The following is a 22,058-nucleotide window of genomic DNA, read 5'->3' as shown; positions in this document are numbered from 1 at the left end:
TCAATGTGAAAAGAAACTTTTCTGCAGAAATTCTACGGTACTGTACGTATCTCTTTGCGTAACTCTCGACTTTTTTTACGCTTCATATGAAATTGCTTCGTACGAAATTTCACGAAGTCTCCCGAAATGTCCGTGACACTTCTCACTGCTTCCGGATCCATCGCTGAGATAGCGATCCATGTCGTGAGAGCCTCGAATTCGAGGGAACAGGGGAAAAAGAAGAGGACGGCGGGTATAGCGAAGGCTGATTTATGTGTTATTCCGCAAGTCGACACACCCGCAGCTCGAGTGTGAAACAAATAAATTTCAGGCGAAACGGGGCGCGTCCGTACGGTTAAAGAGCAACCTCACTCGCTCCTTGATCATTAATCAATCGGTGGGACGAGAAGCGAATTGTAGCGAATAGAATTACACGGAATATGACTCCCCTCCGCGCGTGTCATTATCCTTCTACTTTAGTCATTTCTAAAATTGGATAATAAACATTTGTAAAAGTTGTCTATGTATAAATTTAATGAAGAGAAATGAGCGTCAGATAAGCAAATATGCAAATTAAATGGAAAGATGTCAATAAAATAAGCATGTGAAACAAGTGTTATTTGACTATAACTGTTCACGAGTTGGCAATGAATAAGCACGTTTCCGAACTGGTTATACAAGGTTCTTCATAAAAAAAAAAAAAAAAATCAAAAATTAATTTTCTTACAAAATTTTCTTCTCGAAAAAAATAATTTTGAAATTTGAAACAGTAATTACAATATCTATGTTTTGAATTTGAATGAAATTACGCAAGCTCTCTCTAACAACCATGTATCATGTATATATCGTTAAGTTTATTTCAACAATAGATATTAAAATAAATGTAAAGAGAAAGAGGAAGAGAAAAATATAAAAGTCTTTCTTCTAATAAAATTAAAAATAATATCTCTTGATGTACTAATCTTTTTAATATAACTTAAATTTTCAATTGGTGTATTTTTTATTAAATAGAATGTCGCGATTTCAGAATCGATTATTCTGTAGCTAATGTCCATTGATTGTGATATTAATTTTTTCAACATCACAAATCGAAGATAATGTTATCGATTTTGCGATCAGTTGTTCCAATGTAATAATTATTTGAATCGATTTCACGCACTAATTAGAAATCGGTTATTTCAGTGTAACTATTATTTAAATCGATTTTATGCACTAATTAGAAATTGATTATTTCGATGTAACGCGATTACTTGAAACGATTTTATCGAGGATCGAAGATTGTTTTGTATGGCTTTAATGTATATTCTTGACTCAAAGTTATAAGTATAATTTTACAAGATAACGATATCGCAAATAATACAAGAATAATAAAATATTATAGAATAAGAATATCGCATAAAATAAGAGAGAGATTATGATAAATTTTTTTTAGAGACAAACTGCTCTTTGTAACAAACGGAGCATGTAACCAAAAACTCGCGCATGCAATTGAAGGACAACCGCTTCTGAACTTGTTGCTCAATCAATTTCATGTCGCAGCGCATCGCATGATCCGTTTTCTCGTTTCTGAGACGGAATGCAGAAATAAATCATACTTACGAAACTTTCGACCGTTCGAAGCTACAAGAAGAGAACGTTTGGTTTTGCAAACTTGAACGGCTTTATTTTTCGTCGATCGATAATTTCGATCACAAATGTCAATTATAATTAAAGTTATATTTAATCATATCAAAGAGAAACGTAGTTACGTAAAATAATACAAAAATTATATATTTAATAATTTATTATATATTTTTCTTTGTTAATTATAGTATTTAATTGTTAAAAATATATATTAATTTTCAAATTAAAGATACTTAGCGCATATAGAATTTTTATTTTTTTATATTTATTAATTATAATAATAACGAAAAGAAGAGAAGGAGAAATGTTTCTTATTTTATTGTCCTTATTTCTTTTTAATGATTGACACTCATAATTGCCGCGTGCAATCGCAATAATTAGCGACTACATGTAGCCATTCGCTTCTACGTGTTTGTACAAAGCTCGTCATAGACCTTCGCTCTGCGTTTTATCGCCTAACGGACTGCAAAATTAAACTGCTCTTGCGAAACTTTCTTCCCATCGCCCGAAGCTATACATCCTGCGAAAAGGAGCGCTCTGTTTCTTATCGAGATTAAATGGCCACTTTATTTCTTGCCCATCGACAACGTTAATCGCGATTATTAATACGGAGTATTATAAAAAAATTTTTACTAGCATTAAATACAAGATGTGTAGAACTAAAAATACAGTTGCATTTCTATATTCTTGAAGAAATGTTTTGAAATTATGACTTACACATTTAAATGAACTGTGGTAGCAACTGTACTCTCTTTAAATATAATATAATTTTAATCAATTTAAATGCCATATATATATATATATATATATATATATATATAATAAAATTAATCATTATTTTGTTTATATTTGCTTTAAAATTAGGACATCGATCTTTTCACAAAAATTTTTAGTATCATATCATCATCATATTATATATTATTTAATTATTTTCTGTCACACATCAATCAATCATAATTTTAATTAATAATACCTCTCTCTCTCTCTCTTTCTCTCTCTCAAAAATATTTCGCAGTAGGAAATTTAATGGCAGCAAGCAAATACGGAACGCGAAATATTTCCCGGCAATAATCTGCCGTTTTCCGCAGTATCTTATCAAAGAGATATGTTAATGACGAGTACATTAACTGCTGTAACGCGGTGGTAGCAGTTCCGACATTCTAATAATACATATAAGATAATTTAGCGCTACAGTTTTTTCGCCGAATGTGTTTACGGTCCGCGAATCGCCAGGTATTCCTTTAATCGGGATTCCCTTCCGAGTACGTATGTATAAAACAAGAGTGTCGAGGAAATGTAAATAAAGGAGAGATCGGTGGAGAACGCAAAAAGCCTAATCTCCTCCCGCGAACCTGTTACCCGTTTTTTACCCGCGTGCATATGTTTTTTTTCTTTCCCCCTATAATTACTTTCAGTTAAGGATAATGGATGGAGTGAAGCGGCCACATCTCTTTGGCCGCGTGTTAAATGCAAACATCGCGATCATTGCTTTAGTATCCACTTCGTCATAAAGAGCATATTAAACGGGTTTACACGGATCTTTAGCGAAAGAGTATACGCTGTATGGTACCTTATTATTTATGTATATTGTGTATATAACCGGGGCAACGTATGTATATAGTATATATGATAGCATATAAAACAAATGAGGCAACTGCGTCATTTATTAAAGAATCTGATTTTCCGCATAAATATCATGTTTTTTCGCGTTATCAAATATTTAGAAATCCATCTCGCTAATTTAAATTAAAAGCACTGTCACGTGTATATTTTTTATATATATTTTTATATTATATATTTTTTATAATTTCTTAAAATACAGTTTTAAGCATTTTTATAGTTTAATTATTTATATTGAAAATGTAAAAAAATGTAAAATTATTTTAATAAATTGTATCTTATTTTGTTATTATAGCTTGTATTTTGCGTAAGATTTTATTCCTCAATTAATTGCAAATTTCTATTATTTTAAAGAACTAAAAAAAAAAAAAATATTTTCTTTATTATCAATATTCAGCAATAATATTAATTCTCGTTATTTTTTTCAAATAATAATGATTATTAATTGATGAAAAAATCTGTGAAAGATAGTGAAATAACATATTAATAATCATTAATTATTAAACTACCTGTATCTGTGTAAATAATTATCTGTCGAAAGAGCTTTTAGTATAATGTTTATCTTAAATTATTTAATATACATAATTATATTATATATTACATATACATATTATAGTGTATGCATTATATGTATATTACAATTCTCATATATCTATTCTACATCAATGTCGTGCAACTTACAATTAATTATTTATGAATACTAATATGCGATAGGTACCGCTTTTCTCTTCGCACATTCTTTAATTAGAAATTTTATCGCTTACGTTCTATCTACTTAATAGACAAATAAGAGACTTTATAGCACTACAAATTATATTAGGAGACGTTATCGCGCCAAGTAATTACGATCACGTTCGCGCTGTATTTGATACGAAAATTGCGCGGAACAAAATAGCAAATATGAGAAGATGTATCTCACAATCAAATAAATGACAATATTTAATCTCGATTTAGAATTTTAAGACGACTTTGTAACAGGATTGTCGGAACTGCCATGTACACCGTGTTTTCTTAATAACAAATTCCTTGAACATTGCGTACATAAGAAACATGTTACTAAAATATTGAGTGTGTGTAATATCCGCTGAATAACGTTACGTTTTATTTTTATAAATAGAATCATTTGCTATAACTCTGATGAAGAAACTCGTCTTCACTTCTAATTCTTCCGCGTTTATATGGAGTTTATTGAAATACATTTTCGAGATTGCTCAGTGCAGATATGTACGTATATTCTGCCTGCCTTATTGCCGCAAGCGACATTTTACGCTCACCGCATGCCGTTTTAGAAACAAAACATAAATTTAGTATGAAGTTCGATCAAGCTGGGTATTTAACATACTCGCCGCATGGGCGATAATCATTCATATCATACTTTCGTGTTCGTTTATACCGCATACCTGCGATTATCCGCGGATGGCTTTAGGATAGTGAGATAGCGACTTTCACCGTGTTTAGGATAATAATTTGTCCCCGAGGCGATTAGAGCAAAGTTTTCCGGGTAATGTTCTCGAGGACGTATCATAAAATTGAAACTACGCAATAACGTCTTTTTATAAATAATATTTATAAGTAAAAATCGTTATTATAAATAAATATATATATATATATTTTTTTTATAGAAGCATGTAACTCCTCACAGTCCTATATATAGAGATAGGGATTTGATGGTATTTTGACAACGGCAAATTCTGCGTATAATATTCCTCCCAAAGTTTGACGTAAAGATGTAAAAAAATGTTAAAAATAAAAAAGTTATTTTATTCCGATTAGTTAAGGATAGATGAAGATTCGTACACACAGCAGAGATCAGTTTTTAAGCATACACAACCGTCGATAATAATTATGTAGCACATTCTTAATAATAAGAATAAATGAAAAACAATAAAAAAGTTAAAAAGTGAAGACTGTCTAAACGCTCGCGTGACAGGATTCGATTTAAAATTCGACTTAAAAAAAAGCAATAAAGAAAAAAAGAAAATGATGAGTAATGTGTTGCAACTGTTGCAGTGTTTGATTTTCGAAAGTAACGGGATTAGCATGATTTACTTTGTAGCTTAATAATTTCATAGGTACTAACCGAGGGCTTGCGCAACGACGAAACGGGACCAATAAGGCGTATATGTTCGAGAAAAATTCGTTGTACGCGAGAGATCGGTCGGCGTCCTCCGATATTAAACGCAGCTCTCAGAATGGCGTAATCGCTCGCCAAACGGCATAAGATTATGCGGCGAAGAGGAACGATTTCCGTGCAGTTTTATTTTTCATTTCCTTTTTCCTTCTTTCTCCTCCCGCTTAACCTTTCGCGGAGCTGCGGCGATATCGAGTCTTCGTAGTCGATAGTTTCGCGTGTATATCTCAATATTCTATCTGCACTTCGACGCTTATTAAAGCGCCATGGCTTGTGATTTGCGTACATTAAGCGCGTGTGCAATAATGCACGCGCGCCTGCAAATTGTTCCTGTGCTGGGGAGGGAGAGGAGGAGGAGGAGGACTCGGTAGCGCGAGCACGCCCAGTTGAGAGACAGTTTTCCTACAATCTTCCCGTTTTAGCGAGATTAAAGTGTCGAGAGTGTCGCGGAATTATCTCCATCGATTTTAAAAATTTTGAAATTGATAAAAAATCTTTAAAGTACTAATATATTTTAAAGACGAGACGAAATTCTTACGCTCTAGTTTTCTCATAAGTAAATAAAGAAGAAAAATGCTACGTCTTATCTCATGTGGCAATTTACAAAGAAATTTGGCTTAGTATAATTTTTCAAATTTATTTTCGTTATTCTTGATACAATTTTCTTTTAATATACAATCTATTTTTACGCGCTATATATAACTTATTTTTAAAAGTTTATATTTCTCTGTTTTATCAATTGCAATTAATATCAGTTTATTTTAAGCGTTACTTGCCTCGTGTTTAATATTATCGAAATTTCTTTGCCTCCTGGTAATCCTCTCGGTATCCGCTATAAACTGTCCGTTATAAACTGAAAATCTGGATGAAGCAAGCCGTTCTTGCGCAGTGCAAAATAAATAAATTAAATGCAAAGGGCGACAAAGTACGTAATTACGCCCGCGTCGCGCAATTAAACGCGCGATTTAAGCGTGCATAAATCGCGCCTCAGATCTTTTGTATGTAGGCGGATTCAAAATAATCGAGGGCGCAATAATTAACAATTTTTTTGCTGAACGAAGCTTTCATTACGCGCGTCGAACATTTATCGCTCATCGTAACGACATCGTCGAGACATTAAATTCGCAATTTTATTTGACAGCACGACTGTATAGTCGTACACTTTGACGAGATAAATGTTAAATTACGCATATGCTTGCCGCGATCGAAAGTATCGATTGCTCATTGAAATCTTTTCTTCTAAAAATAAGAGTGAGATCGACTTTCTGATTTTGAGATGATTATTTGTAATATTCTTCGATGCAATCAAATGTGTTATTTATTATAATAATGAAGTTATAAATTTCGACAATTATGCAAAATTGCAGCTGTTTTAAATTTAAAAAGAAATGTTAATGATTTTATTGTATGTTCATCTTTAAAAAAAAAATCTATTTAAAAATCAGGATTAAATATGTTACTTTATAAATTAAATTATGTGATTTAATTGAAATATTTCAGTCTGTTTAAGGAGCAGTAGACGCGCTAGTAGTTGTTGGTATAAATTAAGTAGAGGAAGAAGAGAGAGAGAGAGAGAGAGAGAGAGAGAGAGAGAAGCATTAGGAGCAGAGATATCGGGCATCTCAGTGCCTTTTTCATGCTCCATGAGGATAATCACCTGCTCGTCTAAGATGCACTTGAAAACGTGCTTATATGTTAAAGCGTGTAATCTCATCTATTTCTCGCGTGCAAAGGTCTTCGTCTTATCTGCCTAGCTCCATCTTGCCAGACTGTCTCCTTACCAGGCATGATGACAATTTACCGTTTCCGTAAAAACTCGACGGGAGTTATGCGTACTTAACTTAACCCATTTTACTAAATCTAACTAACTTTCACGTAATTTTATCCGTAAGTACACAGACCGTTCTTTCAATATAATTATGCGAGCAGATAATCGAGAGTTTCCGTGATATAAAGATGAAAAAATTTATCAGCGGCGTGTAATATAATTCGCTAATTGAGAATAAAATAAATGTAGTATATAATATATAGAGTGTTGTGCTAAAATAATCTTTTTTTTTTCAGCTGTTCAATTTCCAATCTTCTTGAATTTCATACTACATTTCTATTTATTATACATGTCATTAAAAACACACATGTCATCCTGTGTTACGCAATTTCGAAAAAAAAAAAAAAAATTATTATTGCTTTTCTCTCTTCCATCTTAAGTCTTGTATCACGAAACGTAATATGGTAGAGGACACAAACGCAAAGAGTTATTTACTCAAGATTTAAAATGTGCTGAAAAAATTCCAGAAGTACCATCATTGATAGAAGAGTTAATATGGAACACGTCAAATCGATGTGTTACAACGGGATGCCGTTGTATTTACTTTTCCCACGTGAAATTCACCACGAGCTATCCACGCACGCATCTTCGTTAGAAATTCTCATCTCGTGCGGTAAGCAACGTTAAGAGTATTGTCCACCGCGTAGATGAGACGAGCATGAATTTCCGAAACCCATCGAAGGTAAACGCTTTCAAAAAGCTCGAAAATCAACTCCAAGTTACAAAGTAAAAAAAGGATGAGATTTTATCGATTATAAGATTTTATCTCCTTTATGTTTTATTGCATTATTAAATTTATTTCTCTTTGAAGCTTTGAATGATTTAGCAGTTCATCGCGTGTAAATTAATTCATAAAAACACAATAATAATGTTTCATTTAATAACAAGCTACACTAAATAGAAAATAGATAGGAAACGAAGAGAAAATGTCTTGTAAATACGTATCAGGCTTCGTTTAAATACGTCAAGGATGATATCTCTCCTTGATTACTCGTGTCTTAATTACACGACTATTGCGTTATTATTACAATCAAGCGAAAGATATAAATAACAGTAATAGCATAAATATCGAGATATAACAGGAAGCACCGACTCACCCATTTATCTCTTAGCATTTTCTCTCCGCGCGTCCGTTCACCACCAGCTGCGATCACCATCACGCCATCGCCATCATCTTAGGTCCGCGCGTATAAGCGGAGGAGAGGGATCATCGTGGATCTTCAAGGCGAAAACGAGGAGACGAGATCATGATCCGTTGTCGTCGTTCGCGACGGCCTAATTAACAGCGTGATTTACGCGGCGTTATGTTTTTCGGGCTGAACGACGATATAACCCTTTCCCATGATCCCGCTCACGCGAGCTCGTGTTCAATAAAACACGGCTCTTAATTGCGACCGACAATTAACTCGGATGAGCCAGCGCGCGACGAGAGGATATGGCGCGTCTCGGATCGCGTCACATTTGTCAGCGGCTCTAAACGCCGGATCCTAGTTTTAATGGGCGCCCACCTCGCTCGCGAGGGCACCCATTAACGTTTCCTATCCGTGGGACAAGAGCCAGCTACGCGGATGATAAGCGTCATCTTCGGAAGATCACGACAGGAGGAGCGCTCGCTAATCTCCGAGATGTATATCGTAGAACGCAGGATTTCCTAGAATAATGGCGAGGTAATTTCGTGAAGAGTCTACTGTGACCTGATTCAATCATCCGAGATTGATGTGAGTCAACTTTTAAAGTGCCATCGTTCTCTCTGTAAAAAAAGGATATTCTCGTGTAAATTATTTTTTATATATAACACAGTCTATATTATTGCATGTAAATAATTTTTGAAAACATGGTTTTGAAAATATATTGATACATATTTATATATTTCTAATTTATTAATATCTTGTTAAAAAAATTTCTGTCAAATTAATAGGGAACGCCAATTAAAAAGAGAAAGATAAAAAATATAAGAAAATCTTTTTATTTTTTTTTTTTATTCGGTAAAGAGATTATATTTTTGTAGAAAAAATAATTAAAAAAAAAAAAGATTAGCTTTTTTTAAACCGTTTTTTTCCCCAAAAATAGAATCTCTTTACGGAATAAAAAAGAATAAAAAGATTTTTTTATATTTTCTATATCTCTTTTTAATTGGCTTTTCGAAAAAACATGTGCTTTTCAATCATGCTACTAATTTTAATGTACCGTATATATCAACGCATCCACCTACGTGTAACTAATAACTTTAACCGATATTTTCTATAGGAGATAAGACATGGATGGATCATAAGTATCAATCATGGTACATGCATAGTCGCATTTATCGGTACTGCGCTACATAATCATTGACCTCTGACGAGATTTATATTTTGCCGTCGGTACAAGGTTGCCTAGTAGACAACTCTCGGCGCCAACTCTGCATACTATTCTCCTGAGTGTATATAACACCTTTATAGCCGCATTAGAACTGGAATTGCTCTGAATTCATTATAACTGTTCGATCATATTGATTCGAATTGATTGAGTAAGCTTAAAAATATATTTATTTAATTTTTTTAATATATTAATATCTTTATCTTTATTAATTGTCTTAATATATTAATTTTAATATATTTATATTATAAAGTATTTTATCAAATTAATATATTTTTAAAGTATTTATTTAAAATATTCTTTTTAAAGTATACTCTGCAGATACTCATATTTATTTTTTTAATTTTGATATATATATATATATAGGATGTGTCGAATGCCAAACGATGATATTAATCGAAGAGATGATATAAATCAAAAGATTATAAATGTCTAATTATCGTAGCCTGCTGAATAAATATCTCACTTTATATGAGATGGAATTATATGGAAACTATATATATATATATATATATATATATATATATATATATATATAACAAAATTAAAAAATAAATGTGAAATAAGATTTAAAGTCTGATTTAACGTAATTAAAAAATCTTAATATAAATTTCAAATAAAATATATTAAGAATAACATGTGCAAAAAGAGGCGTATGCCTCTATATAAATTTAAGAATTTATTATAAAAATTAGATAAAAAGAGAAAATTGTCGGTATACTATATTAGTATTTTATTGCCAATAAATATTCATAAGAATATAAAACGTTTATAAAGTTTGAACAATCACATAAGATGAAGTTACGCTTTAGCCATATCGAACGTTTTCATCACGATGTAATTATCATTAAATTATTGCGGAAATAATCACGTTTATGCATCGATACTCAATTCACGCCGAGTATAAAGCATTTCACGATTTTCCTCCCTCATTCAACAACAATGTGTCGAATGCCAAACGATGATATTGATCGAAGAGATGATATAAATCAAAGGATTATAAATGTCTAATTATCGTAGCCTGCTGAATAAATATCTCGCTTTATATGAGATAGAATTATATGGAAACTAATCAAATTTGTTATGAACGTTATGAAATTTAACAATGAAAGTTCATGAAATAATTTTCTTTAAAAATAAAGAGAAAGAAAAATATCTATCAATTTTTTATAATTATATATTGCGTAAAAAAATTTTCTATACATGCTTATTTATATGTATATACAATAAAACTGTATATATAATTTTGTACGATAAAATACATATAGTACATATAAGAGAAAAATATCCTTTTACTAATATATAATAATATATAATAATTATATAATTTAATTTTAATTATTTTCTGTTTTCAATTTAATCTTGCATCTGATGCTTGCAAGCTATTATTATTTTATTATTATCTTCAGATTCCAAAAAGACAACATCCGCTCTTACGTTTTACTATACTCGCGTTTGATCTTTGATATCGCATGCTCCTTTCGATTTCATCGGCATCACGGCCGATTAGAGCCGTGACGGGTTATTAATTTGTTAATTATTCTATTCGAGGATGGAAAACGGAAAGCGGGCGCGGCAGGACGCGTCCTTTCACTCGCGCGAGGATGCCTTGACATTTCGCGACGCGTCCGCACGCGACCGCGAGGATGGAAAGTCGTCAATTTGCTTCATGCGTATCTACGCGCGCATCCTTCGTTCCGTCTTTCAGGTCGAGAATTCGTTCATAAGAGAATCGATCGCAAGGATCGATTTAATGATTGGGAATTCAAGCAATAAGGCAATCAAGAAAACGAGAAAAATTTCGGATAAAATTTTAAAACTGATAAATATTTTTTTTCTAAAAAATGAAAATTGAAAAGAAACTTATAGATATTTTGTTTTATATTTATCTTCTTTTTTTAAAATTTACTATAGTCGATCGGCATGAGAAAATTTCAAGATAGAAATTTTTTTATAATTTTATGTGCCGTCATAATATGTATATGTGTGTGCAATATATATGTGTATAATTTATATCTTTTAAAAAAATGTATTTTCAGTATTACACAATACATAAAATTATAATAAAAGATAATAAATAAAATAATAAAAATAATACGTAATAATAGAATAATAATAACAATAAATAAATAAATAAGAAAATAATAAATAAAATTTTGTTTCAAATTTTGTCGTGAATTATAAATCATTTAAGCTTTATGATAAAAAGTAATTAAAAACAAAAGATTTCTTTCCTTAAATGATGAATTTTCTTAAAAAAATGAATATACTTATTTTTAGTTTCTTTAAAAAAATAATATTGTATGTTTTTCATAATTTGCTGTAATACTAGAAATAATTAATATATCACACATATATTTTCAGACAAAAGAAACATTTTTCTTTTCCAACTCGTTTATAAACGTAATTAGCGAACACTCTACTTATGTTTACAACGCGTCTCGCCTTCCTGATTTTTATAGCGGAAGTGACACGGCAAAGAAGGACTGATGGAATGACGGCCAAGAATCCAGTCGTGAGAATCTCGACGGTGAGATTGCGATAACACAAGGATGACGGCGGATGCGTCCGCGAGCGTAAAGATCGCATCCGCGAGGGCGTGCGATGTATCCCTTCAGGATATAGAGGAGAAGACGAGCGGAGTCGAGCATCTCTCATTCGTTAGATAACCTTTACTCCAGCATTAGCCTCGCTCTCGACCTGCCTGGCTGGCGGAGATACCGGCCACTGTGTTTCCGCGGGGGAGGGAAGGGATTGCCCTTTCATGATTTGCCCCTTTTCCATGCAAATTGAAAATTACATGGTTTTACAACCTCTCTTGCTGCTTCATCCTTTAATCCGTCGAACAGCGCGTCGGTACTTTAGAGATAAAAAGCTCAAAATTATATCATATGCGGAAAGTTTCAAAATTACACGCTTTAATAATTTGAAAATAGATTCTACTTAAAAATAGATTCGTAAAAAATAAAATGTTTACAAACACATAAACAAATTGTAAAAATAAAAATTATAAAAATAAATATGAGAAATAAATCCATAAAAATTTATTAAGAAGAAAGTCTAGGAAATTATATTATACTACTAAAATAAAAAAAATAAACAAGTTTCATAAATATGATAAAAATGTTTATCTTACATAAAAATTTTACATAAAAATCTTAAAGATATGTAATTTTCTTATTATACGTAAACCTTTAAAAATCGTCTATTCTAGAATGTGTAGATATATCCTATTATTATTCACTGCAGGCAGGTTTTTTATGGCAAACATTTATTAATCGTAATTAAGATTTTAGAAACTTTCCATATATACAAAAAAAAAAAAAATTAAAAGAAAAAATTATGCGCATATTTTTTTAATAATTTTATAATTTACAAAATTATAGAGCGACTAGTCCGCAGATATAATGAATAATCCTCGATATATGAACCTTTCATCCTTTTTTTTTTGTCACGACAGATGGACGGGGATAAGGGCAAATCTCATTGGCGGGCAATCACCTGACGTGAGATTTTCTCGATCGGCGGAATGCACACGCACGATCGGCAGCATTCCGCTTGCGCGAGATGCATTGATCCGCGCAAGCGAGATTACTCGTGTAGGTCACGCGCAACGTATCATCGTGAATTCCTCGCGGATTCGCGAGCAGTGCCGCTTCGCGTTGCAACGCGATTTCTTCCGTGAGGTGAAACGCCGCGTGCCCCAGCGGCAGAAAATTGCGGCAGAGTTGCGCGAATCGTTCGTACAATTAAACTATCATCGAGGCTAACGACGGAGTTGCAGAACGAAAAGAAACATGTTTCATGTTAAGTTTTCCTTCGAGTTGATAATAAATCAAAGTAGCCGTTATCATAGATAGTGGTGGTAGTATTATGTGCGCAATGAAAATTACATTAATATAAGTGTCATGCAAAAAACGTATTGTGTGATGCTATCATTAATAAGTTTAAGATAAACTATAATGGCTCTATATAATCATTCAATTCCTGCATGGAAATATCAATAAGTAAATAATTATTACATATCATAAATCATGGATCGGTCAACTTATTAAGGTAATTATTTATATTACAGTTTTAAAGAGTATATGTAAACGGAATATAAGATTACGAAAGAGATAAGAAATCCAGTCTCTTTCACGGAGTAATTTTCTGTAAAAGTTTATATTAATTCTTTGTTTTTCTTTTTGCAAGAAAATGATCGGATCTTATCGAAAGATAAATGTGAAGAACAATGATCCTGATTGCTTGTAAACGCCTCGTGGGAGGCCTTACTCGTAATCTTTATCGAGCAATTCATTTCGCGCCAATTGTCGGATCGAGGTGAAAGAGCCGCGAACCGCAAAGTAAATGATCCGAAGCGGCCTAACTGCGCTCCATTAATTCGTTGTCAACATTCGATGTTCCTCCTCCATGAGAATCGAACCGAGTCTTCCCGCAGATCTGAAAGAACGCGATGATGAATCGACGCTATCGGACGCCTCGGGCCCCGAACGATCGACAAGAGCTAAACTTGCAATTACACACCAGGGGTCATCTACGTTCGATTAAAGCGAATGTCTTTATTTAAGACAGGTAATATTTCAGAAAATATAAAATACGATAAAATATCAAATATAGAAATATGAAAGATAGAAAAATGAATAATATATCCAATTCCTGTAAAATATTTATTTTTTAAAGATTTGATTAGCTGCAATTAAATATATAAATACATATATTAAATGTAGCAATTAATTAAAAAAATTTGTTTTTAAAACAAATATTTTCTAAAGATAGTAAACCGTGATTTTTCCAAGAGATATAAAACAACTGTTTGTCAATTTCGCTTTCACGTACCCGGATATTCTTTCTCAGCGATAAATCATCGAAACATGCAATGAAAGTCAATTGTCTTTTGGACGGAGTGGCGATAGATTTAATGATAGAGTTAATTTCCGCAGAGCCTTATCCGTGTCAATACGGTAGTAACTTGAAAGCGCGCTCCATTCACGTTCATGCATTTTGGAATAATGTAGAATTTCGCCGGAGGCTATGCCCTAAACGAATTAGAAATCGGGGTCTATTCGACCTCGTTTGTGCGGAACACCCTAACATGCACGTTGGACCACTTTGACCACTTTTCATCTGCCCACGCCTGTCATAAGTATAAGGCGGTGATATCGGATTATACACGATTGATGTTGATTCGATAGAAGAACGCATTACCCTTTCAAGCATTACATGAAGATGTAATTTGTGGCTATTGATACAAGCGCTCACATTATATAATTGTTAAAATGCAAATTATGCCAAGCTTTCTAATTGTAGTGACATATTTGAATTAATATGCTAATTACATTCACGTGAAATTAAAAAAAATTAAAAATGATTATCACTCTCTACCGTTAAATATTTATTATCTATCAATATTAAAAATAGTATTAATATTTTTAATCACATATAAAAAAATACGCAAAATTAGTAATACTAGCTGATAATCCATGCGATTAAATGTAAAAATATTTATCGCAATATTTCTTATTAATGACGAGAGATCCATGTATAACGCAATTATTTAATATAAATAATGTGTGTGATATGTGCTGGAAATGTTCGCGGAGTGAACGTGCTGAATACTCGTCCTGCGTAAGGATCAGTGAAAGTCGCCGCCGATCGAAAGTCAGAGGATTCATAATTCATGAAACTTGAATATCCGTGGAATATCGGTTGCCTTTTTTCATATTGTGTATTAAAGGTTAATTTCATGCCGAGTAAATTTATTCGCCGCGCGACAAAATTGCGTGCAAAATTACGCGATTAGTAACTGTCCGTTGTTACACGCTGTCGAGAACAATCTATATCTTTTAAGATCTAACATTAAAGATCGAAGATATATTTCATAATTCTAATTGTAAATCATTAATATTCTTAAAAATCATTGAGATCAAGATACAGATTTACCGAGTTAAGGATTTACGGAAAAACAGAGGATTTCTAAAAAAAGAAGCTATAAAAATCTGAAAGATCTTTAGCATGTGTACAAATATAATATACCTCTATACACGAATTGCGTATAAAATTCAGAATTTTTAGAAAACATAACAATGTCAATGTCAAAGACAATGTCAATGTCAAAGATTGTTCATATCTATGATCAAATCAGAAAACTTTATCGATGCCAGTCAAATACAAGAAATGTGAAAGCCGAGAATTTGTAGAATTAATAGCGAGATATACGCATATAAAAAAATTAGTAAGTTCCAACAATACACAAGCACAATCTTCAATCTATATTAATTTAAGATGCATGTTGATGAGCATAAAATAGGTATATCTAAAATTTTGCTCACAAAGTTTTCACGAGTGATTCATATTAAATTGACCTTGCACCTTCTACGACTATTCTACGATTTAAAACGAAACGAGCACAATGCTTCGAGAAGCGATAAAAGAAAAAGGGATGAAATGTGTGTAGAAAGTGCACGCGATCTCGGAGCAAAGTACCACTTACGTTAGTGTGCTTATGCGAATTGACGCGTCGGTCAGCTTCCCGGTTTCATCCCGTCTGCTAATCCTTATGCGAACGATATTTTACTTTCACCGGTTACCACCGATCCTTTTTCTTTTTTCGCCTCCTGCCACCGACGTGTGACGACACCGTGGTCAATTATCCATCTGCCGCGTCTTGTGCGCCGCGCAATCGCGCGCGGTATCGCGTGCGAAACAAAACGTCGGGGTTGCGACCCGACGTGATCCACGACCGACGTGGCCATGTCGTGCAACCACTCCAAGAACATAAGCGAAATTCGCACGTGCAAATAATCGGATAAACTGACCGTGTTACGCAATTTAAAACTTTAGATGCGTTAGGCAAGCCCAATCATTAAATCCCTAATATCCATTTATGAAAGAAGATATCCATCTCTCGGCCGTATTTATTTATAATTTAGTAAAATTTGAGTAATAAAGATTTTTGACAATACGTGTGTTCATAGTGTATGTACACGTTCAAAACTAGATTTTTAGAGAAGAAATTATTGATAAGAAATTATTGATATTGATAATGAATATTTTTAAAGAGAGAAATCGGTTTTCTTTTTAAATTTATATGAGAAATAGGATATTTTACTTCTCCTCTGTAAATGTTTAATATATAAATTTATTAATTAACTATTAAAAACTAATAGTTGAGACTTAATTGCAAATGGAACAAGAGGTAAGATGTCTTTTTTCTCAAGACGAAAAAGAAAAATATGACTACTTCAGAAAAGATTAGTATATGGTTATAAATATTTATTCATAAATAAAAAAACTTTTAAACTTTCTAAACTTTGTAATATTTCTCTCTCTCTCTCTCTCTTTGCGAGGAAATTATTACGATGTATATTATAACTATCATTAAAAGAAATTTATTATAATCGGTGCAATAGAACTCGAATCTACTATTACTCAACGAAATCGCTTGGCGTTCTCATTACTCATTTGAAATTGTGCTTGCTCAATGTAGATGTAAGAGACGGAGAGAATATCGCTCTTAAAATTCTCGTGTCTTAATATGGAGAACGTCTACAACGATGGAACACTCTCGTCCCAGATCAAACGAAAATATCCAATCGGTGTAAACTCGTCTCGATCACGCTTTTACGCAATCGCCGCGGACTCGCATAACGTGTACCTAATAATAAAACGCGAAGGAAGAGCGAAAGACGGCACTCTTCGCTAATATATGTTCAGCCGCGAACGAGGATTGCGAGTGAATGGAAGATGCGACGAGCACGTAGTTACCGCATGCAGACGAATCCTGATTTTCGATCCGAGTCAAGCATAGCGAGATCGCGATATCATGATTTTACTTCGAAACGCTTTAAGTGCAAATTAGAAATTTGTACTTGTACTAAGAATAAATTTAAATAAAACTTTATAGGATTCACGTAATTATAGAAATGATATAAATCTATCGAATAAAAGATCGTGAAAAAAATTATATACTTATTAATCACTCTGCGAAGGTAGGAATTTACAGCCTCACATCGACGAATCTTGTATTCTATAAAATTTTGCGTGTTTTGTAGAAAGCAAACTTTTAGCGATCCGATCGCTGTTGCTACATCTCGTGCACAAAATGACTCGTGATTGACGAGACAACACGAGCAGATAGAGAAAAGTTATGAACACAACGGAGGGATCGACGTGCAATTGGGATCTTTTAATGACTTCGCCCTCGATGATTACACCCTGTCACTGAATAATATCGTAATGATTTAACCCTCACTCGTTCCCTAACCGCTCGTTTTGCCTGCCACTTTATGGCTGTTATCGCAAAAAATAAGAGCAATTTGCGAGTATATTTCGCGAGACTTTTATACAAAGAACAATTTTGACAGCTGTTGCGAAGGGATATATCGCGTAAATTATGCAATCCGTCGATCGAATAATCACTTTAACAAAAGAGAAAATTGATTCCTTCCCTGATTTTCCCGGCATTTACGATTATTTACGAAAGCGATTGTGATTTTTTCAATCCCGCAAGTATCTCGATATATAAATATCGAGCCGTTCATTGAAAAAAGCAATTATTACCGCTAATCATATTAATTCATTGATCAATATTTTTGCTTTACGAGATAATCTTTAGTACGAATAATTCGCAGGAGAGTAAAGATCCTTGGATCTAAAGATCTAAAGATTTATACGATATCAAAGAATCTATCACAAGGTATAGAAACGGAGCGGAGCATTTTCATCGTAATATCGAGACGCAATATTATGAAAATGCCTCATCGTCGTACACCTTCGCGATTACAAAGTTATAATCCTCAATAATTTTCTTTCTCTTTTCGCAAGCCGGCAATTAATAGAAGTGATTTATCCCGCGCTGTATTAGAACGCGAAATATCCGAGATTACACTCGCGAGCGCGTTACTAATTACCGACAATTATCGCAGGTGCAACGGCGCACCCTTTTGTCTCTCTCTCTCTCACCTCTCTCTCTCTTTTGCCAATCGATTCGCCGATTCCGAAGTGTGTTCGCCGCGAAAAAAAAAAAAAACAAAAAAGATACCACCTGAACGCGCGAAATGCGCGCGGAGGCAGAAGTTACGCGTTAACCGTCATTAGCGGAGCCCGAGATTATTGCGTGCGGTACGATTTTATTAATTGCCAGGTTATCGAGCGGACCTAAGCGCACCTGTGCGCCGCATCGCCGCCGTTTGCGCGCAATTAGAAGAAGACGAGCTGAAAAGGGGAACGCGCGCAACCGGCCTTTACCGCGCTTAAGGTAGCTTAAAGTAGCTATAGCAATATGCAATATCGTGGATTAATAGTAGTAGCGAAACTAGTTTCTAAATAGTTCGCGCGAGCCGCGATTAGAAATCCTTTCCCATCTCTTCGAACGCTCTGCTGGTCCCTCGTCAAATCTGACGACTTGTTCTCGACGCGTTCTCCGTGCAACATTGTGTGACTCGCAAAAATGAGAATGAAATAAGAAAAAGAGATCGAGTTGTCATTATGTATGAATTAATGATGTTGCGTGATAACTCTATTTACCTCAAGCAATATTTGATGCCGCGTATTTATTTCGATTTAAATCGAGGAATCTGATTAGAAGCCATGTGAAGAGGCGTAGAAATTCAAATGTTTAAACTTTTACAATCCTTTATCAAGGAGATGAAATCGATATGAAGGTTTTTGAGATTATTATCCGCATATTTCTTTAATTATTCGCGCAGCAAAGAATAATATAATCGATAAAATGACTTTCTAAAATTTTCATATAAATTTTTCATAATAAAAAAATTAATTATTTATATTATGTATTACAGATAATATTAAACTTAAAGCAAAATATGTGCCATAGTGATCTCTACGTATTAATATTAATTTAAATATATACAAAGAGAATTAATTCATAAAATTCAAAATGTTAACACGTATTCCAACAGCAAAACTGTTGCAAACTAACACGCTTTAATCACGTATCATCTATAAATTCTTTAGCAAATCTCTCAAGTCGAAGTGTTTATGTTGTTCGCGCCGGTGGATGTTTATTAGAGCAGATATATCATATATCTAAAAATATTCAATAACTGGATCGACCGAGTTTTGAGATAACACTCTACAATTATGACCTCGAACTGTCTACAATTTATCATAGATCGAGCAATCTCTAATTTGCCTCGCTATTGATCGTTGATACAAAAAAAAATAGTGCGCTCTAAAAAAGAAACGAAAAAAATAGACGAAGTAAAACGCGAGAGAAACGAAGAGATAGAAAAAAAATAATGCGTCCCCATTGGACGTTCTACATCAATGATTACGAAATTCGATCTATGACATAAATAACATCGAGAAGACTCGCGACACCCTTTCTTAAGTAGCAATCGATCATTCGAAACGGAATCTAACATCTATTCAAGCGTATGTTGGGATTTTGGTCAAGAGCGAAAGTGAGGGACATTTCCGAAAGTAGATCACATATACTTCAGGAATATACTTCGTCAGACATTAAACATCTCGATGTCTCGATCAGCAGTCAGGCGTAAGTTAAAAGATTAACCTAATTAAATATAATCGCCGTAAAAGCGTCATGGAGATGGGGCTTCGATCAACGGACGGACGAAAAGAAAGACGAAGATGAACTTCTTTTTCTCGTTATCGTACGAATTTTTTCGCTTTTATCGAATGCTTTTATAAATGATGATTCGCGAAATTTTCAGATCGATAAGATGACGAGGACGGAACGGGCTATAATGCTGCAATTGAAGGACGAAAGTGGAGAAATAAACCACCACTTCGATTAACGTTTCGATCGATTTCATCGCGCTCGTTTTAATCTAGATATAACGATGATGCGAGAAGTTTTATTATAATACGATGCAATTTGCGATCATAATAATAGAGATTGCGAAACTCAAAGGAATTTCGTAAAGTTCCGGGATCTTATAAACAAACAGATAGAAATTAAAATTTATATATAGAATCATATAAAAAAAGGAGATACGGACAGCCGATTGAAATAGACTAGGATCCAAATTTTTTAAATATAAAAAAATACAAATAATATTATTTGTTTAACATTTTATTGATGTTTAATTAAATAAATTAATAAATATCGCCAAGCTTATATGCAATATATACAATAATATTAATTTAAATTTAAACAAAATACAAATTTTTCATAACAGCCATCAGAAAAGTTACAAAAACATTTGTAACACTATGCTTCTATATTTATATTTTTTATGCAAATGTCGCTAACAAGTTGAATCTATAAGAATCTAAAGACTTTCAGAAAGACGAAAAAAGAAAACATTATATCGATATGTAAATAAATTGACGTTGTATTAAAATTGATATTTTAAATAGACATTTTTAAAAAGTAGTTTTTCTTCTATGCACTTGAAACATCTCATATTTCTATTTTCTGTAATTTAAAAAAAAAAAGGAAGAAGACGAGGACACACAAAGAGGAGCTCGAGTGAACGTAAGATTGCAGAAATGAATACCTGCGAAGACGTTCACCGACCCATACGTGCAGCACGCGATCTATCGATTAATCTCTCCCGGAATTACCCTACTATACGATATATACATAACAATTTTCTTTCGATTGATCGAGCATCTACTGTGAAATATCGTCGATCGATTTTGGAATACCCTGTACGGAAGTAAACGGATTATCGTAACCCGTTAACTACATCTTACGACGCCATTAAAATTGCACGACGAGTTTGCAGCGTCCAGACCGACCCCGACCGGTTCAGGGAATCGCTTCTCAACGTCAAAGGATGCCTATATCGTCGATATCGATAGATCGCGTGCTGCACGTATGTGTCGGTGAACGTCTTCGCAGGTGCTCGCTTCTGCAATCTCACGTTCACTTGAGCTCTTCTTCATCCTTGTCTTCTTCTTCTTCTTCTTCTTCTTCAATTTCCACGCAAGAAGCCAACACGAAGATTCCTCGCGTATCGCCGTTTTGAAACAACGAGTAAGAAACAGCAACATAGTTGAGCAAGAAGCCTATGCCGGCGGCTACACGTATAAATTCTCCATGCTTAGGGATCGTGAATCACGTTCTCCAACGGAAACTGTTGTTGTGCATTTGATCCGTTAGCGCGCTAACGGATCAGATCGAAAATCATTTTTCTTTCACGCAGTAATTACGCGACACGTGATGTCGTAATAAGTTATTTTCAGAATACTGTGAAGTAATTAAACCCGTATTTAAAAATGTAAATGTTTTTCATATAGGAAGAATATAATATCAAGCTCGAGAAAACTGAGATCTATCGAGATTTATAAAACGATCTTGGAATTATAATAAAAATATATACGATGAATTTTTCTAAAAATATAAAGGTATAAAAAAGATATATCTAAAAATCTCTCTCTTTCTCTCTCTCTCTCTCTCCCTGTCCTTATCTTTCAGATAATTTTGAAACGTCCTTGCGAGCAGATTTAGACATTCTGTGTCATTTAAAATCCCCCGTGGCACAAATCAAGGAGGACGAGAAATTTCTTATATCAGATAGCCTTACTTTT

At 33.4% G+C, this 22,058-nt stretch overlaps 2 protein-coding genes across 3 annotated transcripts in view; one reads left to right on the top strand and one right to left on the bottom strand.

Annotated features, from left to right (window-relative positions):
* Positions 1–22,058, bottom strand: part of LOC126859114 (uncharacterized) — a 72,880-nt gene that overhangs the window by 45,720 nt on the left and 5,102 nt on the right. The window contains exon 1 of one of the 2 annotated variants that reach the window (XM_050610086.1): positions 8,279–8,678. The exons of the other annotated variant lie outside the window; for it this stretch is intronic. Within the exon in view, the coding sequence (XP_050466043.1) occupies positions 8,279–8,282 (4 nt within the window). The 5' untranslated portion in view covers positions 8,283–8,678. Of the gene's footprint in view, positions 1–8,278; positions 8,679–22,058 lie in introns of those variants that run through there. 2 annotated transcript variants of the gene reach the window in all.
* The window catches only part of LOC126859085 (2',5'-phosphodiesterase 12), a 26,809-nt gene continuing 13,552 nt past the window's right edge, over positions 8,802–22,058 (top strand). The window contains exon 1 of the mRNA XM_050610025.1: positions 8,802–8,924. The gene's annotated coding sequence lies outside the window, so the exon portion shown is untranslated. The remainder of the gene's footprint in view (positions 8,925–22,058) is intronic.

The sequence above is a fragment of the Cataglyphis hispanica genome, chromosome 2 (assembly GCF_021464435.1).
Source record: "Cataglyphis hispanica isolate Lineage 1 chromosome 2, ULB_Chis1_1.0, whole genome shotgun sequence".
Lineage (NCBI taxonomy): Eukaryota > Metazoa > Arthropoda > Insecta > Hymenoptera > Formicidae > Cataglyphis > Cataglyphis hispanica.
The sequence above is the reverse complement of the archived record's forward strand: the minus strand, read 5'-3'. Positions and strand labels throughout refer to the sequence as shown.